The 13,352-nt window shown below is 36.1% G+C and overlaps 1 protein-coding gene across 1 annotated transcript; it reads left to right on the top strand.

The window, feature by feature from the left end:
* Positions 1-83: 83 nt before the first annotated feature.
* LOC140164523 (retinol dehydrogenase 12-like) lies at positions 84-7,429 on the top strand. The gene is made up of 4 exons (XM_072187822.1): positions 84-260; positions 2,215-2,457; positions 4,484-4,889; positions 6,212-7,429. The coding sequence occupies exons 1-4, from the start codon at positions 119-121 to the stop codon at positions 6,402-6,404; spliced, it is 984 nt and encodes a 327-aa protein (XP_072043923.1). The 5' UTR covers positions 84-118; the 3' UTR covers positions 6,405-7,429.
* Positions 7,430-13,352: the final 5,923 nt, after the last annotated feature.

Here is a 13,352-nt window from a genome sequence, read left to right as displayed (position 1 = left end):
CAGGTTGTTTTTGTGCGGTTATTATTGGACGACGGGCTCGCCTTAAACCCCTGGTGTCATGTGTCCTGTCACATGATTTCTCACGTGGGTGTATTTTATAATACAGTGAATTGATGAGATGGAGTGGATTTTAATTGGTATAATTTTGCTGATTACAGCGCTGATTCTTGTTGTCAGATACAATGCGAATGGAGGACTGTTTAGACGTTATTGTACTCACATCAAAACGTCTTTGAACGGGAAAACCGTTGTTATTACAGGTAAGCTTAAACTCGGAACTCGGTCCTCAATCTGCGTGTTTACACTAACTTGACTAAGCACTCGTAAATAGGCATGTTCTTAAAATTTTGAAATTTAATAAATTCATCTAAAATTGTTTTCATTTAAAAGAGAATCTCTTAACTTAAAAAATGAGTGGTCAATTATGTATGTAGGCCTATAATTGGCAATGTAATGAGGAATTAAAGTATGCTCGCCTGAATGTCCCAAAATGGGCCAAATTGTGTGTCCCAGCATTATCAATGGCTTCCTATGTCTTAACATGTGTGTATGTATTTTATGGCTAAATTTTTGAGCACGAAGGGCCATTTTACAAAAATGTGCTAATGTTTCATGAAATATAGCTTTCATTACTGGATAGCATCAAATATTATTCAAATGCAGATTTTTTAAAAATCATGCTAGGTTGGAGTTTTGAGGGTCAAAATCCAAATTTTCTTCATTTTCCTATTGGATTACACAGTTAAGACAGGATCTTGGATCACAAGTAAGCTTAATGAAGCCCGCCCTCACATGTTCAAAATGTGATCATGTCTAACTCTGTATTCGTACCCGGTATTACATGGTAACCCACAATCCGATTCAGGCAACAACCAGCACGTTTCTACTGATGCTTAAAATAAGGGTTGTGGTGTGTATCGGAAGTACTGAAAATGTTTTCCTGACCCCCAAGCTGCTTTTAATTTCACGATGTGATACATAAAATGTACATAAAAGAAGTTCAACACCCAGCAACTGTTAACCGGTGTGTTTCTACTGACAGAAATACCGGGTGTCGCACCACATGGTCTACCTCATGAGGTGGATCACGGTTGCCGGGTGTCCAAACCGCATCACTCTGAATCGATCTGTTTCCACTGAGCACATTAACCGGTAACACTCTAAACTATAAAACCACATTACCCGCCACTTGAACCGTTCCCCAGTAGAAACACGCAGAATGATAGTCAGTCACTTATCTTTTGGTCGTTACATGGTTATATGACTATCATTTGAGGACTGAGTTCTTACCATACATCTTCCGAGGTGCAGTTTCAGACAATAGCTTGGGAATTGGGGCAGAGGTTATCTTTTGAATTCTTTCATGACCACTGAAGCATAGTCAAGCCTGTCAAGGATAGTCCACTCGGCGTGAATTGAAAGACCATGGCGTCACTCGCCACAACAGAATGTCAAAGGTCACCGGTAAATTAGAATGTACATTTATTTATTAAGCCAAATTTTGCAAGAAAATCTACTCGCCAGAAAAAAAAAAGTGATTATTATTACTATTTTGTGAAGTAAAGTCACTTTCTAGCCCAAAGCAAAGTATTTCTGCAATCCTTGATTTTATGTTTTTTATTATCATAAAATCACCCCCACATGGTTCATTTACTTCAACTAGATTTCAACACCTTATTTTCGACTCTAGCCTTAAATGCGAAGCTTTCAGTGAGCAAATTTGAAGCTAGGCTTCTCAAACAACACATACATTCTGATTATTTGCATGTTTAAAGAATGCAATTCTGTCAAAATTATGCTGAATAAAAAACCTAATGAGGATGATAATATGGTGCACCGTGGTGGAGCCCCAGTGTTGTTACTGACCATTCAAAGGCGTAACGCGTTATCGTTCCCAAAGTAAAAAATGACCCCTATTATGCACGCTTTCAAGGACATTTACAGCAATTTTCCGGAGCCCTACCAAAAACGGACAAATTAGCTGTAAAAAAATACCCCTTTTGGGGGTTCAAGGACACTTTTACCCCTTTGTTAAGGCCTCTCCAATGTACGCATCTGCCAGTAGATTCTAGAGGGAGGTTGTTTTTAAATGGAACATCCACAGGAAAATACACAATTACACAATTGAGGGTGTAACTGAGCAAGTTTTGAAAAAGCAGGTTTTAATTTGATTTTGATTATTTTCATCATGATATGATTCACCTATATTTTCAGGAGGCAATGCAGGCATTGGACATGAAACAGCTGCTGACTTGGCACGGAGAGGAGCACGGGTGATATTAGCATGCCGTAATGAGGAGAAGGCTAAGGGTGCATTACAAACAATACAAAAGAAATCGGGCAGTAGTAATGTGGTATACTACCATCTGGACCTGTCTGATTTAGATTCTGTTCGAAACTTTGCTGACAAGTTCCTGCGAGAAGAAGAAAGATTGGATATTCTCATCAACAATGCAGGTAAGCTGGCCATGATGCCCTCAAAAGTTATGGCAGAAGTCTTTTATAGCTTCAAATTTGCTCACTGATAGCTTCACATTCAAAGAGTCCTTATCTAGCCTCTAAATCAATGCAAAATGACACAGTAGAATTTCAAAAGTAAACACATAGATGATCATGACGAGTGATCCCATCAAAAATATCATTGCTAAAGTTGCAAATATAATTCAAATTAAATTTTAGATGCTTTAAAATTGGTTACAGTCTTTGGACTCATCAAATAACTTCTGGCAACCCCCTGGTTCTAAATACTGGGATAAAATGCTTTAAATACCAGGAAAAATTATACCAGGACAAAATAAATCAACAAAATTGTAATTGCCACAATTTTTCAATTTTTGGCCCATTTTAGCTAGGGGTGTAAATTCACGGTTATTTGTCTAACCGTTTAAACGGACCACAAACTCTAACCCCTTCCCAAACCTTAAACATGTATACAAACCCACCCAAGCCCAAATAGCCTAACACCCTTGCCCCTACCCCCAAAAGAGAACCCCCAAATCGGACCTGTATAATTTTTTTTTAGCATGTTTAATAAATCCATAATATTGGTAATGAAGTTTCAATTACTTTATTTCACATAATTTTGGAAATTTAAAAAAATTCTAAAATTCTGAAAATACAAAAAAGGAAATACATTTAAGTGCACAAGCTTTTTTCTTCTGGGTAAGAATTTTTTTCTTGCATTCAACAGCTTTTTCATGCAGGTTAGAAATTTGATAAATAGGTCCATGCATGCATTTTGTATATGATGACCTATATATCAAATTTCTAACCTGCAAGAGTGGGAGCAGCGTGGCACACTGGTTAAGGTCTTTGCCTTTGGTGCGAGAGGTCCCGGTTCGATTCCCGCAGGGACCTAAAAAATCTCCGCTCTCCCGTGGTTCTTCTGGTTATGGCGGGGCAGATGATCCATGATAAAAGACCTCGTTTACAGGCGGTTCCGATCAGGGTAACGCCCGATTGTCGATTACACTTGCCTGTCCTGTAAAATACCCGACCAGCTATCTCGGCGACCACCTTCGTTCACCAGGTCACTTGTGCCTGGCCGAAGTTTCGTCAGCGTTATCTCCTAGATTTCAGCTGTTAATGCCTAGATATGCTCGACATAAAATTATGTGAGAGGTTAGTTGGGCTAGGGTAGCTAGGGTAGGCTTGTAGTAAGGTTTGGGGGTGGTAGCAATATGGTAAAACTAAAATTTGAGAAATATTTTTTATTCCTACCGCTTCCACTTTTTTCGATTCTTGATTTTGGTACCTGTCAGTGGGATGATTGTAAAAACAAGGGGAGAACCCTCCGGTGGGTTCAGTCTTCACTGACGATGTGTACGCATGATGGTTCCAATTAGGGTACTTTTCAAGAAATGTTCGCGGAATTTTCGAGGGCAAAATTGTTCGCGATTGTCCAAATTAGGGGTGTTTTGGAGCAAAATTGTCCTTGAAATGAAAAATAGGGTGTATTTCTAGGACTTTCGTCCGCGTTTTACCGCTACAGTTCTCGTTTTTTGTATTTTTTCTGTCCGTTTTTTAGTAGTTCCACACAAAAATTGATAGGATATTTTTTCCGAAAAAAAGTCCTCATTTCCACATGAAATAAAGGGGAAACTTCAAAAGCATCCTTGAAATGGCAAAAATAGGGATATTTATTTCGGAAAAATGTCCTCGATTCCTCATGATAAGGGGTTGAAATAAAAATGCGTCCTCAAAATGATAAAAATTGGGGAGGTATTTGGGGACAAATTTTCCTTGGTTTCGCGCAAAATAGGGGGTAAAATTGCTGCAAATGTCCTTGATTCCCTGTGAAATAGGGGTCATTTTCAAATCCTGGAACGGTGATACGTCCTACCAAATACAAACTGAACCCACCGGGGAAAACCCGTTCTGGCTGAATTCAAAGCTAGCAAACCAAAGCATGCTGGTTTGGAATTGCAACTCATGTTTTATATCTATTTATAAATATGCTTGAGTCTTGTTAATTTGAATACAGGTGTTGGTCGTAGCTATGGACGCCAGACAAAACAAGGCTATGACCTCACATTTGGAACCAACCATCTAGGACACTTTTTGCTTACCCTACTCCTACTTGATCGCCTCAAGAAATGTGCACCTAGTCGAGTCGTCACTGTCTCCTCAATGGCCCATATCAAAGTATCTGAAGCTGACATACATTTTAGGCCAGGAGATGGAGAGCTTAAATACCCTGGTTTGGTTGGCTATGATAGAAGTAAACTAGCCAATATCATGTTTACAAAAATTCTAGCTGAACGGCTGAAGGATTCTGGTGTGACCGCATACAGCCTCCATCCAGGCTTTGTATCTACTAGTATATTTCAACAAAGTTATGAGTTAGGGTCTCCATGGTGGAGGTACTTATTGTATTCTTCTGCTTCCAGGTAAGTTAATTTTACAGACTTATTTTGTGACAATTTGAAAAACAGTCGCACGCTATAAAATATCATTATACTTGTAATATACATTTCATCTTGTCAAAACCAAAATTTTTGTTTTAATTGACCTGACCGTTTCGACCATCTTGGACGATGATCATCTTCAGAGTGATGTTTTTCTCACCAACTTCTGTTTACCAACCTCTTCAAGAATCCTTATACTTGTGTATGATTCATTATAATCCTTAATTATGTCATCTTATAATCTTTAATTCTTCTTCACCTCTCTTTTCCTTCCTTCTCTTTCTTTCTTTCTTTCTTTCCTTCTTTCTATTTTTCCTTCTTTTTTTTTCTTTCCTTCTTTCTTTCCTTCTTTCTCTCTTTCTCCCTCTCTTTCTTTCTTTCTTTCTTTCTTTCTTTCTTTCTTTCTTTCTTTCTTTCTTTCTTTCTTTCTTTCTTTCTTTCTTTCTTAAATTTCTTTCTTTCTCCCTCTCTTTTTCTTTCATTCTTTCTGTCTTTCTTTCTTTCTCTCTCCCTCTCTCATTCTTTCTTTTCTCCCCCTCTCACTCTTTCTTTCTTTCTTTCTTTCTTTCTTTCTTTCTTAAATTTCTTTCTTTCTCCCTCTCTTTTTCTTTCTTTCTGTCTTTATTTTTTTCTCCCTCCCTCTCTCATTCTTTCTTTCTTTTCTCCCCCTCTCACTCTCTCTCTCTTTCTTTCTTTCTTTCTTTCTTTCTTTCTTTCTTTCTTTCTTTCTTTCTTTCTTTCTTTCTTTCTTTTATTTCTTTCCTTCCTTTCAGCAATTTCTGCACTTTTTCAACAAAATAAGAGTAGAATTATAAACATTTCAAAATAAGTAATTATTTGTTTATTTCTGCGCATTTTGATACCTCATTTGATACGATGGCTCAGAAAGCAGTAAAACACCGGTCAATTTAATGTAGTGAGGTCCAGATTTGAAAGTTGCACTTGCATCAATACAAAAACACTCAGATATCATTACACATATTTCCTTCCATTTTACTGAATACAAATCAATAGAATTTACTGCAACTTTCAAATCTTGGGTTAAATTGATTTAAATGTACACTGTGACATCAATATTAAGACAATTGTTACAAATGAGGTGTCAAAATTTGCAGAAAAAAATTCTTCCCACAAGACATTTTACAGATTTGTAATACAATAGCCTGTTTTTTAATAATGGCCATTATTTAAAGGGGGGTAATTACTTTTTTTGAGATGTTTATAATTGGTTTGGCTTGGTGAGCATAAAAGCAAACTTATATATCACAGGTACTCATATTCACACATTTATTTGTATTTTCCAGAGTGTTTGGTTATAATGAAGAAGCCGGTGCCCAGCCTAGCATCTATTGTGCAGTAGAGGAATCAATTACCAAGTATTCTGGCAGATATTTTGACAACTGTATGCTGGGTAAATTATCTAAGCTAGCACAGGATGATGGTGTGGCCAAAAAACTCTGGGATATCAGCTGTAAAATAACCGGTGTTGACTACTAAAAGTGAATTATTGAATCCCTCCTTGCAGTGGCACCCGGGGCAAGAATGTATAATGCCCCCCCCCCCCACAGTGTCATCATCCCTATATCTTCGTGTCAAAAATTGCTGTGATAGTACGGCGAATCCTCTCGTTTTTCAATAGCTACGCATGGCGATTTTGTTCGAGATAGGCTGAGCGACTCAGGCTAAGCATACCATTTACACCATACGACTATCATATGAGATACCACCAAGTTTCTATTCTACACATTATTACGATTTGCGCATGCTCTAGTACCCCATATGATGTTGCTATTACAAGAAAATTCGATTTGTTTTCAGGTAAAACCCAGGTTTTGTTTTTAATACACTAACTTGAAATGCAATACACTAATTAGCGGCCATTGGTATTTGCTCTGGATATATCTTACTGCATTTTATGATTGTGATATATTTAATTTTGAGAATTACAATTATATAAAGGAACACATTTAGCCCATTCACCTAAGATCCAGGTGCTTGTATAGAATATTCAATCACAAGTCTCACACACAAGTCTATAACACAATGCATATGTAAACTTTCTTTATCTGTGTCAATAATAGAATATTGATTTCAATAGAATTGAATACATTTTGAGTTTGTACTTTACCACTGAGCGATCTAGCGATCAATTTCTAGCCAATCAGATAGGACTCCTTTTCCTGCGTTCGGCTTTCACCGCTTGGAGGGGGCGCCGAATTGATTGTTTTTTATCCACCGTCATTTCGGCGCCCCCTAAATGTTGCGCCCGGGGAACGTTACACCCCCTGCCCCCCCTAGTTATGCCACTGCCTCCTTGTCTCTATGATTGTATTCATAAGCAACTGGAATTCCATATGAGGCCTACTAAAATTTTTTTTGTTTGTTTCCGGTAACATCCTCTGAAAATATTGGGATGAAAGGAAGGGGAAAAATGGCAATATATGGTGCCATTCACCAGAAGATAGGCCTACCATTGCGCTTACAAAAATATACACAAAAAGTCAAATAACAAGAGAACAGTTCAAGAAAACAATGAGTCTATTGTATAGACTTGAACAGGGATGTGGTCGTGGCAGATTTTATGTCCTACATAACTTTGTGTAATACGTTGCTGTAATATGTGCTATGTGATGTTATTTATACCATACCATACCAAATAAATAAAACTACATTCCGCCGAGAATTTGAAGGTGGACTCATCAGTATACCAATTTTTAAAGAAATTTGGACCCATCGATATACCAAAAGTCAAAATTTTGAGCCAAATTTAACATAAATTGTTTTAATTTTTACACATTTTCCCCAAAAATTTGGAGAAATTTCCAGTGGGCACAAAAAGTACATGTAGCGGAAAGTGCTCACACACCAGTCACATTACCACGTATATAGTTCTTCATGTGTGCAGACGCCTATATGTAGGGGTGTATGGGGAATATTATTAAAATGATGAACAAAAGCTGTAATCAGTCCAAGAGAACGCCAAATATGGATCAGGAGTATTACATAATAATACCCTGCTATGACAATAGCTGCACTAGGTTAATCGTATAATCTCCTTATGTGGTTAGCATGGCTGGGCCAGGAAATCCACAAGGTCAGCCAATGTATGTACATGTATTCGGTACATGTGTCATATCTTTTACAATGGGTGATAAATTTCTGGTTTGTTTTATTTCAAAACGCAACATTCGATATTCTAAAGCTTGGTCCAAATCCAAGAGAAGAACCAACTCTAGTAATTTATGTGGTTTCAAATTATATCAGACGTTGCCTTTTTGATAGAAATGGTGTTTGTTGATGTGCACAGTTTCCCATTAGATCATAACATGCTGTTGTACATCCAAGGTCAAAGGTCTTTTAATCCATATTTGGCGTTGTTCTGGGACTGGTAATAATGCTATTAAACATCATAAAATGAAATACACCCTTCAGAAATGTTCACAGAAAATTTGGTACATAAACATTATGTATAGCTAGAGGTTTCCAGTGGTATAAAAAATCTCAACCTTTTTTTGAGAAAAGTGGGAGGGGGTGAGGCTGTGGATCACGAAATGCCCTTTTAATATAACCCGACATTTAAATGTTTTCTGTAAAACGTTCTGTGTTTGCCGGGTAATGCAATAGAAGTTTTAAAAAGAGATTATAAAGGGTAACATAATGCTCACCTTTAAAGCTAAGAAAGATGTATTTTTAAAGGAGGTCAGGAAGGGCAACAAAATGTCCACCTTTAAGAAAGATATGTAATATTGCACCCACTTTAAAAGTCAGTTGTATAGTATATAGTGTACATTAAGTATTCATTGAAGATTGGGGAATATGGTCTGGTCAAGCACGGTCATGACATGATAAATGCTTAAAATTTTGCCCCAAAAGGTGACACATTTTTGATAAATTGCTTCAAAACATTCTAACAATACATATTATGTTAACAATATATGTTTGCTTGCCAAACATCACAATAACATCACAATGAAAAATTTGGCAAAAAACTAAGAAAGCTTTTAAATGTGCAATAATTTCAAACCAAAGAGTGTATCTGGTGTAAGCAATAATAATGATCTATTATTAAGTATTATTATAAGTAAACCACAGCAAACATGCCAAACATGCAATTCTCGGAAATGAAAAGAAGAAATGTTTTAAAGCTTAAGTTAATGGTTACGTCGTATTACAGTAAATTTTGTTTCTCGATCTTATGTTAAATGAAGCCACATTTTTGATGTTTTTATTTTTGGTATTCATGATTTATATATATATATATATAAATTGATATTGTATACATTTTTTTTTATAAATTGATATTGTAGGCTATTATACATTAAACTAATTTTCAATATTACTCATAAGTGAACTGTGAGGTTGTCAGTTGTTGTTCAGCGAAGGTTGTGACCGAATACCGTAGAAACCCGTCTATAAGGAATAGAAGCGACTGTGATGATAGCATATTTCACGCTAGCGCCCTCCACAATATTATATCATTATGGAATTTGAGCAAATCATTTACTGACACAAGCAGGTATACAATGTATTATTTTATCTTTATTTCGCATCTCACGAGCATAGCTCACTTGGCAAGGCATAAGACTTTGGTTCTTTAGATCGGAAGATGGTGAGTTCGAGCCTCATCACGGTCACACAAACTTTTATAAACAAAATATTGTTCAAACTTTTCATTTATATTTTCTTGCATTTTCTAAAGACTCCTTTCGTGATCATTTTTTTTTTCATATTTAGTTTAATTTATTCTATTGTTTTTCTTTTATTGTTTCTTTTCTTTGTCTTTTTTTCTTGTTTAATTTTATTTTTCTTTATTTTTCTTTGATTCATATAATATTGGCAGGATAAGGAGAGGAGGGAACTAAAGACCCATTCAGTGATTTGCTCATCCGGACGATCGTAAAAATCATCAAAATTCACCTTTGTCATTGTCATAGATGTGGTAACATAGCCTGCTAGTGGTTCAGCAGAAAACCGTGTGACACATAATATACATTTGGCTACATTTTATTATACGATAAATACGAATTTATTAAACATGGTAACAAATATTCTCTAGCAGATCGGTTATACGATGGAACTGGTAGGCATAGGCCTATTATAAATTCGGGATATTAAATATCTTCCTGACGAGACAGATCTGCGCATGTGGTCAAAGACGATTCCTTACTAGCCACAGACCGTCCGCTGGAATTAGTTGAATCGCTATGGCTGTTGGTCGGACCTCTCATCTCTCCACATCGATTGTGACCTATCCCCGACATTGCCCTTATGAACTCACATCCTCCTGTTTTATTCCAATACGCTGGCGAAGTTACGTAATAATCGGATTAACTACCATATAGCAATAGGTGAAAACAATTTTTGAATATACCGCGTTATACACTGATACGTTCAGGCGGTACCTCTTCATTGAACCATATCATGCTGCACCTGTAAGATCTTTGAAAAGACCAGTATTGTATTCAATCTATGATTGCAGACATACACAGTACAGGTGATGAGTGTAACCTGCTTGTAGCGCAGCGCGATATGTTCAAAATTGTTTTCACCTATTGCTATGGTAATTAATCCGATTAATTACGCAACTTCACCAGCGTGTAATGGCCGAATAAATTCTGACCATCACTTGGCTTGTTGGATTCGTCTATACTACAATTCGCTGTCGAAGTGACGTAATAATCGCAATAACTACCATCAAGCAGATTGCACTAATCACCCGCGTATGTCACCAAACATAGATTGAATACCACTCTTTTCATAAATACTAATCTTACATGGCGAGTGATTAGCATTTCTTTGACAACTATGGTTTAATGCATAGGTGCCACGTGAACGATGAAGTGCAGGGCTATATATTCGAAATTGTATTCATCAATTGCTATGGTAGTTAATCCGATTAATTACGTCACATCGACAGCGAATAGCCTATAGTATGGGTTCAAGTGGAACAAAAAATAGTGTATGTCCATTGCTAGCTATGGTAATTAATCATGTTAGTGTTTACATCACTACTTCGGTGAAGACAAGAGAAGTGTGCCTTCTCTACCAACGCCTGTGATATAACAGGTGCAAGCGAAACAAAATTGAATGACCAGAATAGTTTCCTTTGTCAGATGAATTGATTGAAGTTTTTGAAGACACTCTATTCTTGATGGGACAATAGATTCAAATATGGAATAATTATTATTCCTCATCTATTTTTTTTTATTGAAAAAACTGCAATTGTGGCAACAGAACAATATTTATTTTGATTTCATTTCAAGTAGAAACAAAATCGTGCTTAAGCCAAAAACGCACCCTACCTCAAGAATTGGGATGGCACAAAGGTGCAACATGGGTTTTTATTGCAAAGACGAGGACAGACAAGTAGTTACAACACATCTGTCTAACCGTGGGTTTCGCTATTATTTAGAATAAATGCTTTTACTAGTTTCTATAAAACCACAAAATTACTAAAAAAACTATAAAAAAACTATAAAAAAAAAAAAAAAAAAAAACGCACCTAAAATTAAAAGTAGAAAGGTAGATTTGAAGAAAGATAAAAAGAACATGTCAAAAGTTAAAATTAAACGAGAATGAAAAAACGGAACCGGTGCCCGGACAATGCTCTCTTCAGCATGTCTTCAGTTCCAAAGTCTGACGCTCTATCAATTGAGCTATACGATCCTGATATACGATACAGTCGTTATTATGTCAATACAATTGATTGGTGTTACAACATACTTAGATGGAATGCATAGCCACCCAGTGCCAGTATATATTTGCTCAAACTCCAAATACAACAAGCAACCAATTTTATTGAGGGCGTTTCTTAGGTATATCCTTGTAGACGGGGTTTTACGGTATTTGAGGTTCGTCTTAATATTGTGTTGAGATCGTTAGTTTAAATAATTATGAATGAACAGAGATGAATTTTTATGCTACTTTTTATCCCTTGACAAGACACTACCCGATGCCATTTCATTATACTTTACCCACATGATCATGATGGAATGTCATACATGCGTGCATACCGTGCTTCCCAATTATACACCCGCAGATTAGGCCTACTAAAAAATTGTTTGATTGGCGTAACCCAACTGACCCTAAAAATAAGCCCGACCTATAGACTTTTTTTCTTATATTTTTGCATAAAAATTACAAAAATTAAAAAAAACTAATAATTTTTTTGTTATTACGCAATTTACAGTTTAAAATGTGTGTTAAAAAATGCCGACCGACGTACGCTAATTTTTTTATGTTACGCCAATCAAACAATATTTTAGGCCTTAGACCTAATATTCAACACAGCAGCCCTAATTTTAAGTGTAGGCCTACCGCCAGAACAAATACATTATCTTGCACTATTTAAATGTATATACCTCGAGTCCTAGTTCGACGTAGCCTGCTAACGCCTGTACGAAAGAATATAGCATGTTAAAATGAAGAAAAAGTATTTTAAAAAAAAGGAAAGAAAGAAAGAAAAAACAAAACCACGTGTTTTTTGTTTCTTGTTTTATTATTATTATATGTATTGTTATTATGTTTTTAGACATTTAAGACTTTGGAATGCTTTAGGAAAGCTTTATACAGATGATAGATAATAGGTTATTAGATAAGGATCACTTTAAAGGCTTTTTGTGCATATGGTTTACACCCTGGTAAGAGTATTAATTATATTTAAAAAAAGAAAGGCTTCCACGTTTTCCGCTAGCAATAATATCCTCAATTTACATTGAAAAAAAAACCCAGCTCTCTTCCTCATCAAATCATAAAAATCCCTTGGACGAGAAACGCAAATGCCAACGTGGCCCTATACTTTTTATATTTAGATGTGGTAATTTTAATATTTTAAATTAACTATGTGCATGGTATCTGTGTCTGTGGGCAATCAGATTCATAACCTATTATGAGAGACAGTCATGCTGAACGGTCACAGGCGTGCAAGCGTATCGGTTATTATGGTTATTGTCACTTTTAACCCATCTTTCTCAATTACCTTTGCTAATGACATCAATGATATATTGTTTTTTATTAAAGTGAAATATTTGTTTAGTCATATTCTATTACACAGACATATTTTTCTATTGTAACTGACAAATTCTTTTTTAAGTGGATTATTGGCCCGATTAACGGTCATGGCATGGCTTAAGTCAGGCATTCAAATTTATATTTCAAAAAGCACATGCGTTTAATATATGTTTGTAGGAAAGTTACTGGGACTCCATTATTATCATTGGCATTCAAAGTGATACATGTTCAAAGGAAAAGGAGTCATAGGTCTAGAAGTGTTTACAGGTTGTTGTTGCACCAATTCAACCACACCCGCTGAACATAGGAGTATCAGGTATGTGCATGAAGTATGTAGGCTGAGTATCATGACTAATTCTTTTCTTGATCTCGTTAAATTGCATATACATTGTACTCTCACCTTGATCACTTATTGTTTTGACGTTTTGGTCATTT

This window comes from Amphiura filiformis, chromosome 11 (assembly GCF_039555335.1).
Source record: "Amphiura filiformis chromosome 11, Afil_fr2py, whole genome shotgun sequence".
Taxonomy (NCBI): domain Eukaryota; kingdom Metazoa; phylum Echinodermata; class Ophiuroidea; order Amphilepidida; family Amphiuridae; genus Amphiura; species Amphiura filiformis.
Note: the sequence above shows the minus strand (reverse complement) of the source record. Positions and strands in the feature narration are given on the sequence as shown.